Here is a 23,881-nt window from a genome sequence, read left to right on the forward strand (position 1 = left end):
TGGGACCCTTGCTGTTTGTAATGTACATCAATGATTTAGATGTGAATATAGGACGTATGATCAGTAAGTTCGCAGATGACACGAAAATTGGTGGTGTTGTAAATAGTGAGGAGGAAAGCCTTAGATTATAGGGAGATATAGATGGGCTGGTAAGATGGACGGAGCAGTGGCAAATGGTTTTTAACCCTGAAAAGTGTGAGGTGATGCATTTTTGGAGGACTAACAAGGCAAGGGAATATACAATAGATGGTAGGACCCTAGGAAGTACAGAAGGACCTTGGTGTACTTGTCCATAGATCACTGAAAGCAGCAGCACAGGTAGATAAGGTGGTTAGGAAGGCATATGGGATACTTACCTTTATTAGCTGAGGCATAGAATATAAGAGCAGGGAGGTTATGATGGAGCTGTATAAAACACTAGTTAGGCCACAGCTGGAGTACTGTGTACAGTTCTGGGCACCACACTATGGAAAAGATGTGATTGCACTGGAGAGGGTGCAGAGGAGATTCACCAGGATGTTGCCTGGGCTGGAGCCTTTCAGCTATGAAGAGAGACTGAAAAGGCGAGGGTTGTTTTCCTTGGAGCAGAGAAGGCTGACGGGGGACCTGATTGAGGTGTACAAGATTATGAGGGGCATTGATCGGTTAGATAGGAAGAAACTTTTTCCCTTAGCGGAGGAGTCAAGAACCCGGGGGCATAGATTTAGGGTAAGGGGCAGGAGGTTTAGAGGGGATTTGAGGAAAAATTGTTTCACCCAGAGGGTGGTTGGTATCTGGAACTGCCTGAAGAGGTGGTGGAGGCAGGAACCCTCAACATTTAAGAAGTATTTAGATGAGCACTTGAAACGCCATCGCATACAAGGCTACGGGCCAAGTGCAGGAATATGGGATTAGAATAGTTGGGTGCTGGATGGCCAGCACAGACACGATGGGCCAAAGGGCCTGTTTCTGTGCTGTATAACACTATGACTCTATGACTGGCTCTCACTGCACTCCACAAAGAACCATCTCTCTCATCAATATTCAGAATTGAATACTGGTTGGAGAGCGAGATGCTCTCAGGGGTTTCCTGTACTAGCTTCCTGGTCCTCCTTGACTGCCTACTGGTCACCCATTCCCTCTCTGCCTGTATACCCTTAATCTGCGGGGTGACCACATCTATTAACATGCTATCCACGAAACTCTCAGCCTTATGGATGCGCCACAGTGAAACCCAGAGCTCGAGCTGTTGCAGCTGACGACACCTCCTGCACATGTTGCTGTAGAGGACCCGAAAAGTGTCTGGCTTGCACGTTGCTGCTCAAACCATGAGTGACACTCTTCCTCGACTGGCAGACCTCACTAAATATTGTTTATTTTGTTTACCAGTAGATCTACCACCAAGGACCCCTCAGATGATAGTACCAAGATTATTCCTTGAAATCAGCAAAGCTAAAAGACTTGCCAAAAATACTTTTGAAGTCACTGTTATAATGTAGGAAAACACACCAACTAATTTGCACACAGCAAGTAGCAATGAAATAATGAACAGATAATACATTTTAACGATATTGGTTAATTGGCCAGGAGCACTCCCTCTTCTTTAAATAGAGCCATGGGACCTTTTATATCTACCTGAGATGGTGGTCTTGCTTGTTTCATCTGAAAGACAGCACCTCCAACAGCATAGCACTCCCTTAGTACTGCATTGAAGTGTCAGCTTGGAACAGGGGCTTGAGTCTTTGAACTTGGGATTTGGAATGCACGACTTCAGAGAAGACTTGCTTCAATTGTATAGAACCTTGGTTAAACCGCACCTGGAGAACTGTGTGCAGTTTTGGTCCCCTTACCTCAGGAAGGATATTATTGCCATAGAGGGAGTGCAATGAAGGTTCACCAGACTTGTTCCCAAGATGGCAGGACTGTCAAAGAACAAAGAACAAAGAAAATTACAGCACAGGAACAGGCCCTTCGGCCCTCCAAGCCTGCGCCGATCCAGATCCGCTATCTAAACATGTCGCCTATTTTCTAAGGGTCTGTATCTCTTTTCTTCCTGCCCATTCATGTGTCTGTCTAGATACATCTTAAAAGACGCCATCGTGCCCGCATCTACCACCTCCGCTGGCAACGCGTTCCAGGCACCCACCACCCTCTGCGTAAAGAACTTTCCACGCATATCCCCCCTAAACATTTCCCCTTTCACTTTGAACTCGTGTCCTCTAGTAATTGAATCCCCCACTCTGGGAAAAAGCCTCTTGCTATCCACCCTGTCTATACCTCTCATGATTTTGTACACCTCAATCAGGTCCCCCCTCAACCTCCGTCTTTCTAATGAAAATAATCCTAATCTACTCAACCTCTCTTCATAGCTAGCGCCCTCCATACCAGGCAACATCCTGGTGAACCTCCTCTGCACCATCTCCAAAGCATCCACATCCTTTTGGTAATGTGGCGACCAGAACTGCACGCAGTATTCCAAATGTGGCCGAACCAAAGTCCTATACAACTGTAACATGACCTGCCAACTCTTGTACTCAATACCCCGTCCGATGAAGGAAAGCATGCCGTATGCCTTCTTGACCACTCTATTTACCTGCGTTGCCACCTTCAGGGAACAGTGGACCTGAACACCCAAATCTCTCTGGACATCAATTTTCCCCAGGACTTTTCCATTTACTGTATAGTTCACTCTTGAATTGGATCTTCCAAAATGCATCACCTCGCATTTGCCCTGATTGAACTCTATCTGCCATTTCTCTGCCCAACTCTCCAATCTATCTATATTCTGCTGTATTCTCTGACAGTCCCCTTCACTATCTGCTACTCCACCAATCTTAGTGTCGTCTGCAAACTTGCTAATCAGTCCACCTATACTTTCCTCCAAATCATTAATGTATATCACAAACAACAGTGGTCCCAGCACGGATCCCTGTGGAACACCACTGGTCACACATCTCCATTTTGAGAAACTCCCTTCTACTGCTACTCTCTGTCTCCTGTTGCCCAGCCAGTTCTTTATCCATCTAGCTAGTACACCTTGGACCCCATGCGCCTTCACTTTCTCCATCAGCCTACCATGGGGAACCTTATCAAACGCCTTACTGAAGTCCATGTATATGACATCTACAGCCCTTCCCTCATCAATCAACTTTGTGACTTCCTCAAAGAATTCTATTAAGTTGGTAAGACATGACCTTCCCTGCACAAAACCATGTTGCCTATCACTGATAAGCCCATTTTCTTCCAAATGGGAATAGATCCTATCCCTCAGTATCTTCTCCAGCAGCTTCCCTACCACTGACGTCAGGCTCACCGGTCTATAATTACCTGGATTATCCCTGCTACCCTTCTTAAACAAGGGGACAACATTAGCAATTCTCCCGTCCTCCGGGACCTCACCCGTGTTTAAGGATGCTGCAAAGATATCTGTTAAGGCCCCAGCTATTTCCTCTGTCGCTTCCCTCAGTAACCTGGGATAGATCCCATCCGGACCTGGGGACTTGTCCACCTTAATGCCCTTTAGAATACCCAACACTTCCTCCCTCCTTATGCCGACTTGACCTAGAGTAATCAAACATCTGTTCCTAACCTCAACATCCGTCATGTCCCTCTCCTCGGTGAACGTCTTATGAAGAGATTGGGGAAACTGGGCGTGTATTCTCTAGAGTTTCAAAGAACGAGGTGATCTCATTGAAACCTACAAAATACTTAAAGGAATTGACAGGGTCGATGCAGGTAAGATGTTTCCCCTGGTTGGGGAGTCTAGAATCAGGGGACACAATTTCAAAATAAGGGGAAGCCACTTAGGACTGAGATGAAGAGAAATTTCTTTACTCAGAGGGTTGTAAATCTTTGGAATTTTCCACCCCAGAGGGCTGTGGAAGCTCAGTCATTGAGTATGTTTAAAGCAGAGATTGACAGATTTCTAAGTACCAATGACATAAAGGGATACAGGGATAGTGTGGAAAAAAGGCTTTGAAGTGGATAATCAACCATGATCGTATTGAATGGCGGAGCAGGTTCAATGGGCTGAATGGCCTACTCCTGTTTCTATGTTCAAGACTGAGATTGATAAAGTTCTACATATTAAAAACATCGAGGGTTATGGGGATATTGCTGGAAAATGGTAGATCAGCCATGATCACATTGAATGGTAGAGCAGGCTCGAAGGACTGAATGGCCTATTCCTGCTCCTATTTCTTATGGTCCTCCTCCTGAGATCCCCACCATCATAGATGCTAGTCTTCAGCCAATTCGATTCATTCCACATGATATCAAGAAACAGCTGAGCTCACTGGATACAGCAAAGGCTACAGACCCTGACAACCCTGCTGTGGTGCTGAAGACTTGTGCTCCAGAACTAGCTAGCCAAAATGTTCCAGTACAGCTATAACACTGGCATCTTCCTGGTAAAGTTGAAAATTTCCCACAAAAAGCACGACAAACCCAATCCAGTCAATTATCAGAAAATTGATGGAAGGTGTCATCAACAATGGTATCGAGCAGTATTTACTCAGCAATAACCTGCTCACCAGTGCCCAGTTTGGGTTCCATCAAGACACACGGCTCCATTATTGCCTTGGTCCAAACGTGGATGAAAGAGCTGAATTCCAAAGGTAGGGTCAGAGTAACTGCGCTTTACATCAAACCTCAGGGTAGTGTCCTAGGCCCAATCATCTTCAGCTACTTCATCAATAGCCTTCCCTCCATCATAAGGTCAAAAGTGAGGATGTTCACTGATAATTGCACAGTGTTCAGTACCATTCACAACTTCTCAGATACTGATGCATTCTATGCCCAGACCTAGACAACATTCAGGCTTGGGCTGATAAGTGGCAAGTAACATTCGTGCCATACAAGTGCAGGCAATGACCATCTCAAACAGGAGAGAATCTAACCATTTCTCCTTGATGTTCAATGGCATTACCATCACTGAATCCCCCACTATCAACATCCTGGGGGTCACCATTGACCAGAAACGGAACTGGACCATCCACATAAATGCTGCGGCTACAAAAGCAGGTCAGAAGCTGGGAATTTTGCAGTGAGTAAGTCTCCTCAATGCCTGTCCACCAAGCACAAGTCAGGAATGTGATGGAATACTCTCCACTTGTCTGGATGGGTGCAGCTCCAACAACATTCAAGAAGCTTGACACCATCCAAGACAAAGCAGCTCAACTAATCGGCACCCCATCCACCACCTGAAACATTTGCTTCCCCCACCACCAGTGCACCGTGACTGCAGTGTGTACCATCTATAAGATGCACTGCAGAAACTAACAAAGGCTCCTTCAACAGCACCTTCCAAACCTGCGACCTCTACCACCTAGAAGAACAAGAGTTGCAGATGCACGGGAACACCACCATCTGCAAGCTCCCCATCATCCTAACTTGGAACTATATCGACATTCCTTTATCATTGTTAGTCAAAATCCTCCCTTCCTAACAGCATTGCGGGTAATACCTACACCACATGGGCTGCAGTGCTTCAAAAAAGTGTCACCACCACCTTCTCAAGGGCAATTAGGGATGGGCAACAAATTCTGGCCTTGTCAAGGATGCCCATATCCCATGAACGAATAAAGAAAAACTTGATGCTTGACAGCCTAGGACAATTCAAGATCAATGATGGAATAACAGCATCAAAACCACTTAGTGAGGTTCAGCTGCAAATCTGCAGCTCGAATACAAACATTGAATAGTTTGAAATATTGCAATATTAACACCCATAACCACATTGAAAAATACTATTCTTTTTTAAAAACTGTGCTTTAAACATGCCAACAAAGAGAGAGAGAGAGAAAAACAGAGAGGGGTGGAATCTTCCTGGCCCTGTGGAGGCAGGTTTGAAGGTACGACTGGGAGCATCAGATCACTCCCTGATGCATTCCCACCTCCGAACGATCTTTCTGATGGTCAGCGGCTAACCGCCTGCTAGTGGCGAGCAGCCTATTAAGGGCACGAGGAACTAATTGGGGGCAAGATGCTGTTGCCGCCACGAGCTTCCTGCTGACAGACAGGTCTTCCGCCAACAGGTACCTGTAGACGGCCTCCCGGTGGCAGGGCGGGTGGGGTCGGCGATCATCGACGCCTCCTCTTAATCCCCCCAATCCTGCAGCTGCAGGATCAGAGGGCCACAGCTGCAACCACATGCAATCCTGTGGAGAGGCTTCCTGCCACACTGAGGCATTCTTCATTTCTAAATGTCCATATGGCTTCAGGGAGTGTTTCCATCTTGGGGTGTCCTTGCTGCCTCCAATATGCTTCAGCAATGCCTACCTCTCCCGATTGGGCTGCCAGCCATCCACATCTTTGGGTCCTCTGACTAGGCCTCCCACCTTGGAAAACCGCCCACCATCCTTAATTGGACTGCGAACGCGGAGATGGCCTCTTAATGGCCCTTCCGGGAAGATCAAGGAGGTGGGCAGAACACAGACACAATTGAGCTTGGGACCCGCAAATTGTCCCAATGCCCGAGAATATTCTAAGTGCAGAAGATTCCGTCCAGAGAGTGGGAGATATAGAGAGAGAGAGACAGACATAGAGAGAGAAAGAGACAGCGATGTGAGCATGTCAGCAATAGAATCTTACACAACAAATAAATATATCTTGTTGACCTTTGATTTCTCAAGTCTCTGAATTCCGTCCTACCACATTTATAAATATTTAAACCTCAGGGCTTTTCATACTGATATTTCCATTTTCAACTATTGACTGAAGAAGGTTAAATATATATATATATATATATATTTATAAAAGTTAGATCTATTCCTACAACATATAAATAACATTTTACCAGCCTACTAATATTACCCCCAACATGTAAATACTTAACTAAACAATATATCTTTACAACAAGTCACATTTGTGGGGGGTATCCTGGACAGATTGGCACAGCTCCGACACTGTCAGTTTACACTGGTAATAATTATATCAACAGAATAAATGCATCAGACTCTCACTTGGCACATGCAATACATTTACACAAAACCAGTCAGTGGCATCCCACTAATCAGAACAATTATTATACCTCAAATGTCTTTACATCATGATGCAATGTTAATTGTAGAACCTGTAAGAGCTAGTTTCGTATCTCGGGTCATGATTGCAATGGGCTTTGCATAATGCAGTTTCTTCATGATCATAGAGGGCACAGTTTATACTAATGGAGCACACAGCTGCATTACTGAATGTTTCACTGTGAACATGATATACCTTGCACATTACACTATGTTGGGCTGTGAATATAATGGGTTTGTACAGTACAATTAATATTTATTTCCACTTCCAACAAATTTTGCCGGTTCAATTTGCAGTTGTACATTTAACAGAATGATTTACTGAAGGTGCACATTTGATTTAATGCAGGTGTTCATGTACCTAATATGTAAGGTGATTATTTTGGCTTTGGAATTATTGGCACATGATATTTACTGATTAATTTTATTCTAGGAATCAAACTCCACCATAATATATCACAAAAGTGAGTGAGAATTTGTAACAATACCAACTGATACTGTGGTTTGCAGGGCCAATGATACTGGAGCTTGCAGGGCCAATGCTATTGGGATATGGAAGGCTAATGATATTGGGGTGTGCCGGGCCAACGACATTAGGGCTTGGAGGGCCAATGATATAGGGCTTGGATGGCCAATGACATTCTCCGAGTAATCTGAAATATATTAACGCCATGAAGAAACTGTGAGATAATGTTTTACAATGCCCAACCCGCCCTGACCCCCCCCCATGTCACTGCCTATTCTACATATTAGATACAGACTTGTTTGGCTTTTTAGCAGCTTCATATCTCAAATTTAATAGGAAACCAGTTTCAACAAAAAAGAATCTGATCACCTGCTTTAGTGCTCGGACAGATGATGACATACAGAGTGGTTTTATTGGTTTAACTGAAAGAGATAGAGCTAATTTGTCATGAAGGGCTTCCATGGGTCTGAGATTTAGAAGGTCAGACAGGACAATTCTTCCCAAGATTATGTAGTAGTGCCTTCAGAAATAGAATTCTTATTAGTTGGGAGAGCTGGCTTGAGTTTAGAGCCCTCTAATTGGTTGGTCAAATGCTTTTATATGAAAGATAATCAATTGAAGGACGACCTTCTTAGTAAAGGTTTTACTGTCTGAAAAGCTGATTTTAACAATTTGGTAAAAAGTTTAGTAAGGCTCGCTCTATGGTGGCTCACTTGGTTTGATAAAGGGTCACTTCACCACACAATTCTACACTGCCTCTTGTAACTGCTTCCCTTTCCCTTAACAAGAGCTCATGTAGTATCAATTCTGACTATTGCTTCTCCTCCTGCTCTATGAAATTTAGTTTGTTTTTCAAATAAAAGTTTATGCAGAAGCTCAGAAAATATATTTTCACAGCACATTGATGCCTTCATGACTAAAATATAATTTCATCTTAGACTGAATATAAGAGGAGAAACCATGATCAGAATGGGTGACATGAAACCTTCTATAAAAGAAAGGCAGCTGTAAGAGGTTAGCATCATCCCTTCCCACATCATAGCCAGTGACTGAGGATTTGTAACCATACTGATAATGAGGCTTACAGGACCAGTGAAAACAGCCTGCATTACAAATGGTTCCAGTGTTAATAATGTGATTCACAGAGGGGTCACTTGGATATTGTTTCCATTAAATGCAGTCTCACTTGAATGGTCATTGGTTCAAAGGTTGTTCCATTTTCACAGAATCACAGAATAATACAGTGCAGAAGAGGCCCTTCGGCCCATCGGGTCTGCACTGATGCATTAAAACACCTGACCTGTCTACCTAATCCCATTTGCCAGCACTTGGCCCATAGCCTTGAATGTTATGACGTGCCAAGTGCTCATCCAGGTACTTTTTAAAGGATGTGAGGCAACCCGCCTCTACCACCCTCCCAGGCATGGCATTCCAAAACGTCACCACCCTCTGGGTAAAAAGGTTCTTCCTCAAATCCCCCTTAAACCTCCCGCCCCTCACCTTAAACTTGTGACCCCTCGTAACTGACCCTTCAACTAAGGGGAACAGCTGCTCCCTATCCACCCTGTCCATGTCCCTCATAATCTTGTACACCTCAATCAGGTCACCCCTCAGTCTTCTCTGCTTCAGTGAAAACAACCCAGGCCAGAATTGCACACAGTACTCCAGCTGTGGCCTTAGCAAAGTTCTGTACAACTCCAACATGACCTCCCTGCTTTTGTAATCTATGCCTCGATTGATAAAGGCAAGTGTCCCACATGCCTTTTTCACCACCCTGTTAACCTGCCCTTCTGCCTTCAGAGATCTATGGAAAAACACACCAAGGTCCCTTTGTTCCTCGGAACTTCCCAGTGTCAGGCCATTCATTGAATACTTCCGTGTCACATTACTCCTTCCAAAGTGTATCACCTCACACCTTTCAGCGTTAAATTCCATCTGCCACTTTTCTGCCCATTTGACCATCCCGTCTATATCTTCCTGTAACCTAAGACACTCCACCTCACTGTTAACCACTCGGCCAATCTTTGTATCATCCGCGAACTTACTGATCCTACCCCCCACATAGTCATCTATGTCGTTTATATAAATGACAAACAATAGGGGACCCAGCACAGATCCCTGTGGTACGCCACTGGACACTGGCTTCCAGTCACTAAAACAGCCGTCTGTCATCACTCTCTGTCTCCTACAGCTAAGCCAATTTTGAATCCACCTTATCAAGTTACCTTGTATCCCATGTGCATTTGCTTTCTTGATAAGTCTCCCATGTGGGACCTTGTCAAAGGCTTTGCTGAAGTCCATGTAAACTACATCAACTGCACTACCCTCATCTACACACCTGGTCACATGCTCAAAAAATTCAATCAAATTTGTTAGGCATGACCTCCCTCTGCTGACTATTCCTAATCAAATTTTGCCTCTCCAAGTGGTGATAGATTCTCTCCTTCAGAATTTTCTCCAATAGTTTCCCTACCACTGACGTGAGACTCACTGGTCTGTAGTTCCCTGGCTTATCTCTACAACCTTTCTTAAATAGTGGGACCACATTAGCTGTTCTCCAGTCCTCTGGCACCTCCCCCGTGGCCAGAGAGGAATTAAAAATTAGGGTCAGAGCCCCTCGCCTCCCACAGCATCCTGGGACACAAATCGTCCGGACCTGGAGATTTGTCCACTTTTAAGCCTTCCAAAACCTCCAATACCTTTTCACTCCCTATGACAATTTGCTCAAGAACGTCACAGTCTCTCTCTCTCTAAGTTCCATATCTGCATCCTCTTTCTCTTGGGTGAAGACAGATGTGAAGTATTCGTTCAACACCCTACCAATGTCCTCTGGCTCCACCCACAAATTTCCCCCTTGGTCCCTAATGGGTCCTACTCATTCCCTGGTTATCCTCTTCCCATTGATATACTTATAGAACATCTTGGGATTTTCCCTACTTTTACCAGCCAGAGCTTTCTCATATCCCCTCTTTGCTCTCCTAATTGCTTTCTTGAGCTCCATCCTACACTTTCTATACTCCACTAATGCTTCCATTGATTTGCTCTTCTTGTATTTGCTAAAAGCCTCTTCGAATGTCTCACAAAGATAAACATAACAAATGTGGTATTTTGGTCCATCTAGCTCATCATTCTATATGTCCCACCAACACATCACGTAACTGGCTTTCTGAAACATAACACAGAAAATGCTGGAAATACTTAGAACTGGCAAAAGGTCTGATGAAAGGTCACACAAACCTGAAGCGTTAACTCTTTTTCTCTCCACAGCTGCTGCCTGAACTGGAGTATTTCCAGAATTTTCTGTTTTTGTTTCTGCTTTTCATCATCCACACTATTTTACTTTTGTTTGCAACTGGCTTTCAGTCCTGTGCCCAGAAGTCCATGTCTTGAATGAATCACTGTGTGAAGAACCGCTTTCTGACCGCAATCCTATGTTGCTTTTTATCAGATCGTACCTTCAGGTCTCCCTTGTCCTGCAACTGTAGTTTCATTTCATTTCATATGTTACACACTTCTATAAGGTACCCTGTCAAGATTGAAGAATCTGTGTCTTTCTAATCGTTCCTTTCCACTCAGTAGTTGTATGGTTTGATAATGGCTACATTACAGAGTGTCACACTGAAACATCAGTTGATTTAGTGTTGGATCCATTCATAGTTTCAACACAGATGGTTTCAGTGGGTGAATTAATGTTGCTCCTTTATAGGATGCCTCATTGAGAAGCTACTTGGCTTGATTCTGGTTCTAACACAAACCGTCCAAATGACACATGACTTGGTTTAATGTTGGCTCACTTGATTAGATAATAGGTGTAAATGGATGGTTCCAATATGTCTTATTGCAGATAGTTGGTTTAATTCCATATTTTTATATTAGTGGTTAGTTGGTTTGATGTAGCCGACAGGTTCATTGGCTTAATGATGGCTGCTGCACTGGTATAGCTGAGCTGCATTCGGCCTTTGATACAGCTCTATTAACTTCTCTTTCTGATCAAACATTTCCTTTCAACTGAAACAGAAAAAAGACTATTTTCTGTAAAATGTGTTTTCAGTAAGTGGCACATTTCTGTCTGAGTGATGGTTTCAGTTGAGATTGCTTCAGTCTGTTTTTGTAAATTTCAACAAACACTTTCCGCTTTGATATGAAGAATTTTTGAAAAGCCAGGCCTTTTCTTCAGAGCCTAATGGATTTAAACAAGAAAAGTATAATTGTCAAAGCAGTGAACTGTAAAGCATGTAAAAAGAACCTCATAGTATCTAATCAGGACAAGCTTTGACATAAAAGCATAAGAAATAAGAGCAGGAGTAGGCCACACAGCCTTTTGAGCCTGCTCTGCCATTCAATAAGATTGTAGCTGATCTGACCTTGGCCTTAACTTCACTTTGCTGCCTGTTCCCCTAACTCTTGACTCCCCTATAGTTCAAAAATCTGTCTGTCTCAGCCTTAAATAACCCAGCCACCAAAGTTCTCTGGCGTAGAGAATTCCAAAGATTCACGACCTTCTGAGAGAAGACATTCCTCCTCGAAGATGAAGCTTTGAAAGAATATCGGGATTGTAGGCGCAATCTGAAACGAGGAATTAAGAGGGCTAAAAGGGGTCATGAAATATCTTTAGCAAACAGGGTTAAGGAAAATCCCAAAGCCTTTTATTCATATATAAGGAGCAAGAGGGTAACTAGAGAAAGGATTGGCCCACTCAAGGACAAAGGAGGAAAGTTATGCGTGGAGTCAGAGAAAATGGGTGAGATTCTAAATGAGTACTTTGCATCGGTATTCACCGAGGAGAGGGACATGACGGATGTTGAGGTTAGGGACAGATGTTTGATCACACTAGGTCAAGTCGGCATAAGGAGGGAGGAAGTGTTGGGTATTCTAAAAGGCATTAAGGTGGACAAGTCCCCAGGTCCGGATGGGATCTATCCCAGGTTACTGAGGGAAGCGAGAGAGGAAATAGTTGGGGCCTTAACAGATATCTTTGCAACATCCTTAAACACGGGTGAGGTCCCGGAGGACTGGAGAATTGCTAATGTTGTCCCCTTGTTTAAGAAGGGTAGCAGGGATAATCCAGGTAATTATAGACCGGTGAGCCTGACGTCAGTGGTAGGGAAGCTGCTGGAGAAGATACTGAGGGATAGGATCTATTCCCATTTGGAAGAAAATGGGCTTATCAGTGATAGGGAACATGGTTTTGTGCAGGGAAGGTCATGTCTTACCAACTTAATAGAATTCTTTGAGGAAGTAACAAAGTTGATTGATGAGGGAAGGGCTGTCGATGTCATATACATGGACTTCAGTAAGGCGTTTGATAAGGTTCCCCATGGCAGGCTGATGGAGAAAGTGAAGGCGCATGGGGTCCAAGGTGTACTAGCTAGATGGATAAAGAACTGGCTGGGCAACAGGAGACAGAGAGTAGCAGTAGAAGGGAGTTTCTCAAAATGGAGACGTGTGACCAGTGGTGTTCCACAGGGACAAAAACAAGAAATGTTGGAATCACTCAGCAGGTCTGGCAGCATCTGTGGAAAGAGAAACAGAGTTAACGTTTCGGGTCAGTGACCCTTCTTCTTCCGAAGAAGTTCTGGTCGCCACATTACCAAAAGGATGTGGATGCTTTGGAGAGGGTGCAGAGGAGGTTCACCAGGATGTTGCCTGGTATGGAGGGTGCTAGCTATGAAGAGAGGTTGAGTAGATTAGGATTATTTTCATTAGAAAGACGGAGGTTGAGGGGGGACCTGATTGAGGTGTACAAAATCATGAGAGGTATAGACAGGGTGGATAGCAAGAGGCTTTTTCCCAGAGTGGGGGATTCAATTACTAGAGGACACGAGTTCAAAGTGAAAGGGGAAAAGTTTAGGGGGGATATGCGTGGAAAGTTCTTTACGCAGAGGGTGGTGGGTGCCTGGAACGCGTTGCCAGCGGAGGTGGTAGATGCGGGCACGATGGCGTCTTTTAAGATGTATCTAGACAGATACATGAATGGGCAGGAAGAAAAGAGATACAGACCCTTAGAAAATAGGCGACATGTTTAGATAGAGGATCTGGATCGGCGCAGGCTTGGAGGGCCGAAGGGCCTGTTCCTGTGCTGTAATTTTCTTTGTTCTTTGTTCTTGGGTCAAGTGCTGGCAAATGGGATTAGGTAGACAGGTCAGGTGTTTTAATGCATCGGTGCAGACTCGATGGGCCGAAGGGCCTCTTCTGCACTGTATTATTCTGTGATCCCGTATGCCTTATGAACCGCTTTCTCAACCTGTCCTGCCACCTTCAACGATTTATGACTCTATATATCCCGAAGTCTCTCTGCTCCTGCACTCCATAATTGTATTTTTTTATATTGCCTCTCCTCACTCTTCCTACCAAAATGTATCACTTCAGACTTCTCAGCATTAAATTTAATCTGCCACGACTCTTCCCATTCTACCAGCCTGACAATGTCCTCTTGAGGTCTATTACTATGCTCCTCACTGTTCACAATACATCCATCTTTTGCGTCATTTGCAAATTTTGCAACTGAGCCCCACACACCCAAGTCTAGGTCATTAATATAGATCAAGAAAAATAGGAGTCCTAATACTGACCCCTGGGGAACACCGCTCTATACCTTCCTTCATTTTGAAAAACAAGTGTTCACCACTGCTCTCTATTTCCTGTCACTCAGCCAACTTTGCACCCATGCTGCCACTGTCATTTTTCTGCCATGGGCTTCAGCTTTACAACAAGCCTGTTATGTAGCAATTTATCAAACGCCTTTTGGAAATCTATGTACACCACATCAAATGCATTACCATCATCAACCTTCTCCGTTACTTCACTGAAAAACTCAATTTTATTTTATTTAATTTTATTTAGAGATACAGCACTGAAACAGGCCCTTCGGCCCACCGAGTCTGTGCCGACCAAGTACCACCCATTTATACTAACCCTACAGTAATCCCATATTCCCTACCACCTACCTACACTAGGGGCAATTTACAATGGCCAATTTACCTATCACCTGCAAGTCTTTGGCAGTGGGAGGAAACCGGAGCAACCGGCGAATTAAATCAATTAAACACGACTTGTCTTTAACAAATCCATGCTGGCTTTCATAGAGTCATAGAGTTAAACAGCACAGAAACAGGCCCTTTGGCCCAACGTGAATTTCCTTAATTAATCCACATTTGTCCATGTGACTGTTAATTTTGTCCCAGTTTCTACATCTTTCCCACCACTGAGGTTAAACTGACTGGCCTGTCGTTGCTGGGCTTGTCCTTACACACTTTTTTGAACAAGGGCACCACCCTGTATCTAAGAAGGATTGGAACATTGTGGCCAGTGCCTCTGCAATTTCCACCCTTACTTCCCTCAGTATCCTTGGATGCATCTCATCCGGTCACAAAATCACTGAATCATCAAAATTTACAGCACGGAAAGTGGTTATTTGGCCCATCATTCCTGTGCCAGCCAACAAATAGCCATCCAGCCTAATCCTACTTTCCAGTATAATAAAAGCAAAATACTGCGGATGCTGGAAATCTGAAATAAAAACAAGAAATGCTGGAAAAACTCAGCAGGTCTGGCAGCATCTGTGGAGAAAGAAGCAGTGTTAACGGTTCAGGTCAGTGACTCTTCTACAGAACTGGCAGATATAAGAAATGTAAAAGATTTTAAGCAAGTGAAGCAGGGGTGGAGCAAGAGATAACAAAAGAGGTGTTGATCGGATAAGCTGAAAGACAAAGCATTAGTACAGATAGGGTGTTAATGGACTGAAAACTGAACAACCACAAGCACAAACATGAAAATAAACAATGGGTAACATAGAAACATAGAAAATAGGAGCAGGAGTAGGCCATTTGGCCCTTCAAGCCTGCTCCACCATTCATTATGATCATGGCTGATCATCCAACTCAGTAGCCTGTTCCGGCTTTCCCCCCATACCCTTTGACCCCTTTAGACGCAAGAGCCATATCTAATTCCTTTTTGAAAACAGACAATGTTTTGGCCTCAACTGCTTTCTGTGGTAGCGAATTCCACAGGCTTACCACTCTCTGGGTGAAGAAATTTCTCCTCATCTCAGTCCTGAAAGGTTTACCCCTTATCCTTAGACTGTGACCCCTGATTCTGGACTCCCCCACCATTGGGAACATCCTTCCTGCATCTACTCTCTCAAGTTCTGTTAGAATTTTATAGGTTTCTATGAGATTCCCCCTCACTCTTCTGAACTCCAGCGAATATAATCCTAACCGACTCAATCTCTCCTCATATGTCAGTCCCGCCATCCCAGGAATCAGTCTGGTAAACCTTCGATACACTCCCTCCATAGCAAGAACATCCTTTCTCAGATAAGGAGACCAAAACTGCACACAATATTCCAGGTGTGGCCTCACCAAGACCCTGTATAATTGCAGCAAGACATCCTTGCTCCTGTACTCGAATCCACTCGCTATGAAGGCCAACATACCATTTGCCTTTTTTATTGGCTGTTGCACCTGCATGCTTACCTTCAGCGACTGGTGTGCAAGAACACCCAGGTCTCGCTGCATATTCCCCTCTCTCAGTTTATAGCCATTCAGATAATAATCTGCCGATAATAAAAACAGGAAATGCTGGAAATACTCAGCAGGTCTGGCAGCATCTGTGGAGAGAGAAGCAGAGTTAATGTTTCAGGTCAGTGACCCTTCTTCATAATCTGCCTTCCTGTTTTTGCTACCAAAGTGGATAACCTCACATTTATCCATATTATACTGCATCTGCCATGCATTAGCCCACTGACTCAACTTGTCCAAATCACCCTGAAGCCTCTCTGCATCCTCCTCACAACTCACCCTCCCACCCATTTTGTGTCATCTGCAAATTTGGAGATATTACATTTAGTTCCCTCATCTAAATCATTGATATATATTGTGAAAATAGTTGGTGTCCTAGCACTGATCCCTGCGGTACCCCACTAGTCACTGCCTGCCACTCGGAAAAAGACCCATTTATCCCTACTCTTTGTTTCCTGTCCGCCAACCAATTTTCTATCCATCGCAATACACTACCCCCAATCCCATACGCTTTAATTTTACACGCTAATCTCTTATGTGGGACTTTGTCGAAAGCCTTCTGAAAGTCCAAATAAACCACATCCACTGGCTCCCCCTCATCAACTCTACTAGTTACATGCTCAAAGAATTCTCGTAGATTTGTCAAGCACGATTTCCCTTTCGTAAATCCATGCTGACTCTGCCCGATTCTACCACTGTTCTCCAAGTGCTCTGCTATAAAATCTTTGATAAATGGACTCCAGAATTTTCCCCACTACCGACGTCAGGCTGACTGGTCTACAATTCCCTGTTTTCTCTCTGCCTCCCTTTTTAAATAGCAGGGTTACATTAGCTACCGTCCAATCTGCAGGAACTGTTCCAGAGTCTAAAGAATCTTGGAAGATGACCACCAATGTATCCACTATTTCTCGGGCCACTTCCTTAAATACTCTGGGATGCATACCATCATGCCCTGGGGATTTATCGGCCTTCAATCCCATCAATTTCCCCAACACCATTTCTTTAAGTTCCTCTCTCTCACTAAGCCCTGTGTTCCCCAACATTTCTGGTATGATATTTGCGTGCTGATATTTGTGGGTAGGCACAGTAGGAACAAACTGAACAAACTAAAATAAAATGAACACAAAACATAAAATAAAAAATAACTAAAGATAAAAGTAACATTTAGGGCCTGTCATGCTCTGAAAGTATTGAACTCAATGTTCAGTCCGGCAGGCTGTAGCGTGCCGAATCGGTAAATGAGATGCTGTTCCTTGAGCTTGCGTTGATGTTCACTGGAAAACTGCAGCAATCCCAGGACAGAGATGTGAACAGGGGGGTGTGTTGAAATGGCCAGCAACCGGAAGCTCGGGGTCATGCTTTCGGACAGAGCAGAGGCTTTCCGTAAAGCGGTCACCCAGTTTCCGTTTGGTCTCCCCAATACAGTGGAGACCACACTGCGAGCAGCGAATACATTATACTACGTTGAAAGAAATACAAGTAAATCGCTGCTTCACCTGAAAGGAGTGGTTGGGGCCTTGGATAGTGAGGAGAGAGGAGGTAAATGGGCAGGTATTACACCTCCTGCGATTGCAGGGGAAGGTGCCGCGGTAAGGGGACAAGGTGGTGGGAGTAATGGAGGAGTGGACCAGGGTGTCGCGGAGGGAACTTTCCAGTTTTTGGTGTGTAGCCGTGTAGGTTAGGGCACTTCAAGTGCATTTCCAAGCACTTTTAAAATGTTATGACGGTTTCTGCCTCCACCAGAAGAGAGAGCAGATGGAGCAGAGTGGAGATTTAAAAAGCACCGGGGTATCGGACGCCGGAGAGAGAGAGCAGCGGGAGCAGAGGGAGATTTAGAAAACACCGGGGAATCGAAGTCTGAAGAGAGAGCAGTGGGAGCAGAAGGAGATTTAAAAAGCACCAAGGTATCGGAGGCTGGAGAGAGAGCAGCGGGAGCAGAGGGAGATTTAGATGTGGCCTCACCAACACCCTGTACAGTTGTAACAAGACTTCCCTATTTTTAAACTCCAACCCCCTAGCAATAAAGGCAAAAATTCCATTTGCCTTCCTAATTACTTGCTGCACCTGCATGCTAATCTTTTGTGTTTCATGTGCAAGAACACCTAGTATTGGTAGGAGTGACCACCGCACAGTCCTTGTGGAGACGAAGTCCCGCCTTCACATTGAGGATACTGTCCGTCGTGTTGTGTGGCACTATCGCCGTGCTAAATGGGATAGATTTCGAACAGATCTAGCAATGCAAAACTGGGTATCCATGAGGCGCTGTGGGCCATCAGCAGCAGCAGAATTGTACTCAACCACAATCTGTAACCTCATGGCCTGGCATATCCCCCACTCCACCATTACCATCAAGCCAGGAGACCAACCCTGGTTCAATGAAGAGTGCAGGAGGGCATGCCAGGAGCAGCACCAGGCATACCTCAAAATGAGGTATCAATCCTGGTGAAGCTACAACCCAGGACTATCTGCGTGACAGACTGCGTAAGCAGCATGAGATAGACAGAGCTAACCGATCCCATAATCAACGGATCAGATCGAAGCTCTGCAGTCCTGCCACATCCAGCCGTGATTGGTGGTGGACAATTAAACAACTAAGCGGAGGAGGTGGCTCCACAAATATCCCCATCCTCAATGATGGGGGAGCCCAGCACATCAGTGCGAAAGATAAGGCTGAAGCATTTGCAACAATCTTCAGCCAGAAGTGCCGAGTTGATGATCCATCTCGGCCTCCTCCTGAAGTCCCCAGCATCACAGATGCCAAACTTCAGCCAATTCGATTCACTCCATGTGATATCAACAAACGACTGAAGGCACTGGATACTGCAAAGGCTATGGGCCCTGACAATATTCCGGCAATAGTACTGAAGACCTGTGCCCCAGAACTTGCTGCGCCCCGAGCCAAGCTGTTCCAGTACAGCTACAACACTGGCATCTACCCGGCAATGTGGAAAATTGCCCAGGTATGTCCTGTACACAAAAAGCAGGACAAGTCCAACCCGGCCAATTACCGCCCCATCAGCCTACTCTCAATCATCAGTAAAGTGATTGAGGGTGTCATCAACAGTGCCATCAAGCGGCACTTGCTTAGCAATAACCTGCTCAGAGACGCTCAGTTTGGGTCCTGCCAGTGCCACTCAGCTCCTGACCTCATTACAGCTTTGGTTCAAACATGGACAAAAGGGCTGAACTCAAGAGGTGAGGTGAGAGTGACTGCCCTTGACATCAAGGCAGCATTTGACCGAGTATGGCATAAAGGAGCCCTAGCAAAACTGGAGTCAATGGGAATCAGGGGGAAAACCCTCCACTGGCTGGAGTCATACCGAGCGTAAAGGAAGATGGTTGTGGTTGTTGGAGGTCAATCATCGGAGCTCCAGGACATCACTGCAGGAGTTCCTCAGGGTAGTGTCCTGGGACCAACCATCCTCAGCTGCTTCATCAATGACCATCCTTCAATCATAAGGTCAGAAGTGGGGATGTTCGCTGATGATTGCACAATGTTCAGCACCATTCGTGACTCCTCAGATACTGAAGCAGTCCGTGTAGAAATTCAGCAAGACCTGGACAATATCCGTTCGTAACATTCGCGCCACACACGTGCCAGGCAATGACCATCTCCAACAAGACAGAATCTAACCATCTCCACTTGACATTCAACAGCATTACCATCGCTGAATCCCCCACTATCAACATCCTAGGGGCTACCATTGACCAGAAACTGAACTGGAGCCGCCATATAAATACTGTGACTGCAAGAGCAGGTCAGAGGCTAGGAATCCTGCGGCAAGTAACTCACCTTCTGACTCCCCAAAGCCTGTCCACCATCTACAAGGCACAAGTCAGGAGTGTGATGGAAAATTCTCCACTTGCCTGGATGGGTGCAGCTCCAACAACACTCAAGAAGCTCGACACCATCCAGGACAAAGCAGCCCGCTTGATTGGCACCCCATCTACAAACATTCACTCCCTTCACCACCGACGCACAGTGGCAGCAGTGTGTACCATCTACAAGATGCACTGCGGCAATGCACCAAGGCTCCTTAGACTGCACCTTCCAAACCCGCGACCTCTACCAACTAGAAGGACAAGGGCAGCAAATACATTGGAACACCACCACCTGCAAGTTCCCCTCCAAGTCACACACCATCCTGACTTGGAACTACATCGCCATTCCTTCACTGTCACTGGGTTAAAATCCTGGAACTCCCTTCCTAACAGCACTGTGGGTGTCCCTACCCCACATGGACTGCAGCGGTTCAAGAAGGCAGCTCATCACGACCTTCTCAAGGGCAATTAGGGATGGGCAATAAATGCTGGCCTGGCCAGCGTCGCCCACATCCATGAATGAATTTTTAAAAAAATCCCTCTGTACTGCAGTATTTTGTAGTCTTTCTCCACCTAAACAATAATCTGCCTTTTTATTCTGCCTCCCAAAGTGGATGACCTCACACTTTCCCACATTGAACTCCATCTGCCAAGTTTTTGCCCACTCACTGAACTCATCTATATCCCTTTGCAGATTCTTTGTGTCCTCATCACAACATGCCTTCCTACCTTTTTTTGTATCATCAGCAAATTTGGATACATTACACTCTGTCCTTCCCCCAAGTCGTTCACATCGATAGTAAATAGTTGAGGCCCGAGGACCGATCCTTGGAGCGTGAGATAGAGGTACAAATATGTAAACAGATTATGGAAAGCTGTAGGAGCAACAGGGTGGTGGTGATAGGAGATTTTAATTTTCCCAACATTGACTGGGATTCACTTAGTGTTAGAGGTCTAGATGGAGCAGAATTTGTAAGGAGCATCCAGGAGGGTTTTCTCGAGCAGTATGTAAATAGTCCAACTCGGGAAGGGGCCATACTGGACCTGGTGTTGGGGAATGAGCCCGGCCAGGTGGTTGACGTTTCAGTAGGGGACTACTTTGGGAATAGTGATCACAATTCCGTAAGTTTTAGAATACTCATGGACAAAGACGAGAGTGGTCCTAAAGGAAGAGTGCTAAATTGGGGGAAGGCCAACTATACCAAAATTCGGCAGGAGCTGGGGAATGTAGATTGGGAGCAGCTGTTTGAAGGTAAATCCACATTTGATATGTGGGAGGCTTTTAAAGAGAGGTTGATTAGCGTGCAGGAGAGACATGTTCCTGTGAAAATGAGGGGTAGAAATGGCAAGATTAGGGAACCATGGATGACAGGTGAAATTGTGAGACTAGCTAAGATGAAAAAGGAAGCATACATAAGGTCTAGGCGGCTGAAGAAAGACGAAGCTTTGAAAGAATTTCAGGATTGTAGGCGCAATCTGAAACGAGGAATTAAGAGGGCTAAAAGGGGTCATGAAGTATCTTTAGCAAACAGGGTTAAGGAAAATCCCAAAGCCTTTTATTCATATATAAGGAGCAAGAGGGTAACTAGAGCAAGGACAAAGGAGGAAAGTTATGCATGGAGTCAGAGAAAATGGGTGAGATTCTAAATGAGTACTTTGCATCGGTATTCACCGAGGAGAGGGACATGACGGATGTTGAGGTTAGGGACAGATGTTTGATTACTCTAGGTCAAGTCGGCATAAGGAGGGAGGAAGTGTTGGGTATTCTAAAAGGCATTAAGGTGGACAAGTCCCCAGGTCCGGATGGGATCTATCCCAGGTTACTGTGGGAAGCGAGAGAGGAAATAGTTGGGGCCTTAACAGATATCTTTGCAGCATCCTTAAACACGGGTGAAGTCCCGGAGGACTGGAGAATTGCTAAAGGGTAGCAGGGATAATCCAGGTAATTATAGACCGGTGAGCCTGACGTCAGTGGTAGGGAAGCTGCTGGAGAAGATACTGAGGGATAGGATCTATTCCCATCTGGAAGAAAATGGGCTTATCAGTGATAGGCAACATGGTTTTGTGCAGGGAAGGTCATGTCTTACCAACTTAATAGAATTCTTTGAGGAAGTGACAAAGTTGATTGATGAGGGAAGGGCTGTAGATGTCGTATACATGGACTTCAGTAAGGCGTTTGATAAGGTACCCCATGGTAGGCTGATGGAGAAAATGAAGGCGCATGGGGTCCAAGGTGTACTAGCTAGATGGATAAAGAACTGGCTGGGCAACAGGAGACAGAGAGTAGCAGTGGAAGGGAGTTTCTCAAAATGGAGACGTGTGACCAGTGGTGTTCCACAGGGATCCGTGCTGGGACCACTGTTGTTTGTGATATACATAAATGATTTGGAGGATAGTATAGGTGGTCTGATTAGCAAGCTTGCAGACGACACTAAGATTGGTGGAGTAGCAGATAGTGAAGGGGACTGTCAGAGAATACAGCAGAATATAGATAGACTGGAGAGTTGGGCAGAGAAATGGCAGATGGAGTTCAATCAGGGCAAATGCGAGGTGATGCATTTTGGAAGATACAATTCAAGAGTGAACTATGCAGTAAATGGAAAAGTCCTGGGGAAAATTGATGTACAGAGAGATTTGGGTGTTCAGGTCCATTATTCCCTGAAGGTGGCAACGCAGGTCAATAGAGTGGTCAAGAAGGCATACGGCATGCTTTCCTTCATCGGGCGGGGTATTGAGTACAAGAGTTGGCAGGTCATGTTACAGTTGTATAGGACTTTGGTTCGGCCACATTTGGAATACTGCGTGCAGTTCTGGTCGCCACATTACCAAAAGGATGTGGATGCTTTGGAGAGGGTGCAGAGGAGGTTCACCAGGATGTTGCCTGGTATGGAGGGCGCTAGCTATGAAGAGAGGTTGAGTAGATTAGGATTATTTTCATTAGAAAGATGGAGGTTGAGGGGGGACCTGATTGAGGTGTACAAAATCATGAGAGGTATAGACAGGGTGGATAGCAAGAAGCTTTTTCCCAGAGTGGGGGATTCAATTACAAGGGGACACGAGTTCAAAGTGAAAGGGGAAAAGTTTAGGGGGGATATGCGTGGAAATTTCTTTACGCAGAGGGTGGTGGGTGCATGGAACGCATTGCCAGCGGAGGTGGTAGACGCGGGCACGATAGCGTCTTTTAAGATCTATCTAGACAGATACATGAATGGGCAGGAAGTAAAGAGATACAGACCCTTCGAAAATAGGCGACAGGTTTAGATAGAGGATTTGGAGCGGCGTAGGCTTGGAGGGCCGAAGGGCCTGTTCCGGTGCTGTAATTTTCTTTGTTCTTTGTTCTTTGTTCACCCCACTAGTTACGGCTTTCCAACTTGAAAAAGACCCATTAATCCCGACTCTCTGCTTTCTGTGTGTTAGCCAATCCTCAATCCATGCCAACACATTACCCCTAATACCCTGAGCTCTTATTTTGTGCAATAACCTTTTATGTTGCACCTTGTCGAACGCCTTCTGAAAATCCAAATACACTACATCTACTGGTTCCCCTTTATTCACTCTGCTTGTTCTTTCCTCAAAGAACTCTAAAACAAATTTGTCAAGCATGATTTCCCTTTCATAAAAAGGGAGCAGAGGGAGATTTAAAAAACACCGGGGGATCGAAGTTCGAAGAGAGAGCAGCGGGAGCAGAGGGAGATTTAAAAAACATCGGGGGATCGCAGTCTGAAGAGAGAGCAGCGGGAGCAGAGGGAGATTTAAAAAACACCGGGGGATCGGAGGCCAGATCGAGCAGTGGAGGCAGAAGGCGATTTAAAAAGCACTGGGAGATCGGAGGCCGGAGAGAGAGCAGCGGGAGTCAGGGGAGATTTACATGCAAACATACGAATTTGGAGCAAACGTAGGCCATGCGGCCCCTCGAGCCTGCTTCGCCATTCAAAAAGATCAAGGCTGATCTGATTGTGTTTTGCATTCCATACTTCCATCTACCCCCGATAACCTTTGATTCTCTTGCCTAACAAGAATCTATCTTCCTCCACCACCTTCTCCACTACCATCTGAGGCCAAGAGTTCCAAAGTCA

At 45.2% G+C, this 23,881-nt stretch overlaps 1 protein-coding gene across 1 annotated transcript in view; it reads right to left on the minus strand.

Moving 5' to 3' along the window:
- Positions 1 to 11,581: 11,581 nt before the first annotated feature.
- Positions 11,582 to 23,881, minus strand: part of fbxo41 (F-box protein 41) — a 619,689-nt gene continuing 607,389 nt past the window's right edge. The window contains exon 13 of the mRNA XM_068027311.1: positions 11,582 to 11,644. Within this exon, the coding sequence (XP_067883412.1) occupies positions 11,582 to 11,644 (63 nt within the window). The remainder of the gene's footprint in view (positions 11,645 to 23,881) is intronic.

The sequence above is a fragment of the Heterodontus francisci genome, chromosome 1, assembly GCF_036365525.1.
Source record: "Heterodontus francisci isolate sHetFra1 chromosome 1, sHetFra1.hap1, whole genome shotgun sequence".
NCBI lineage: Eukaryota > Metazoa > Chordata > Chondrichthyes > Heterodontiformes > Heterodontidae > Heterodontus > Heterodontus francisci.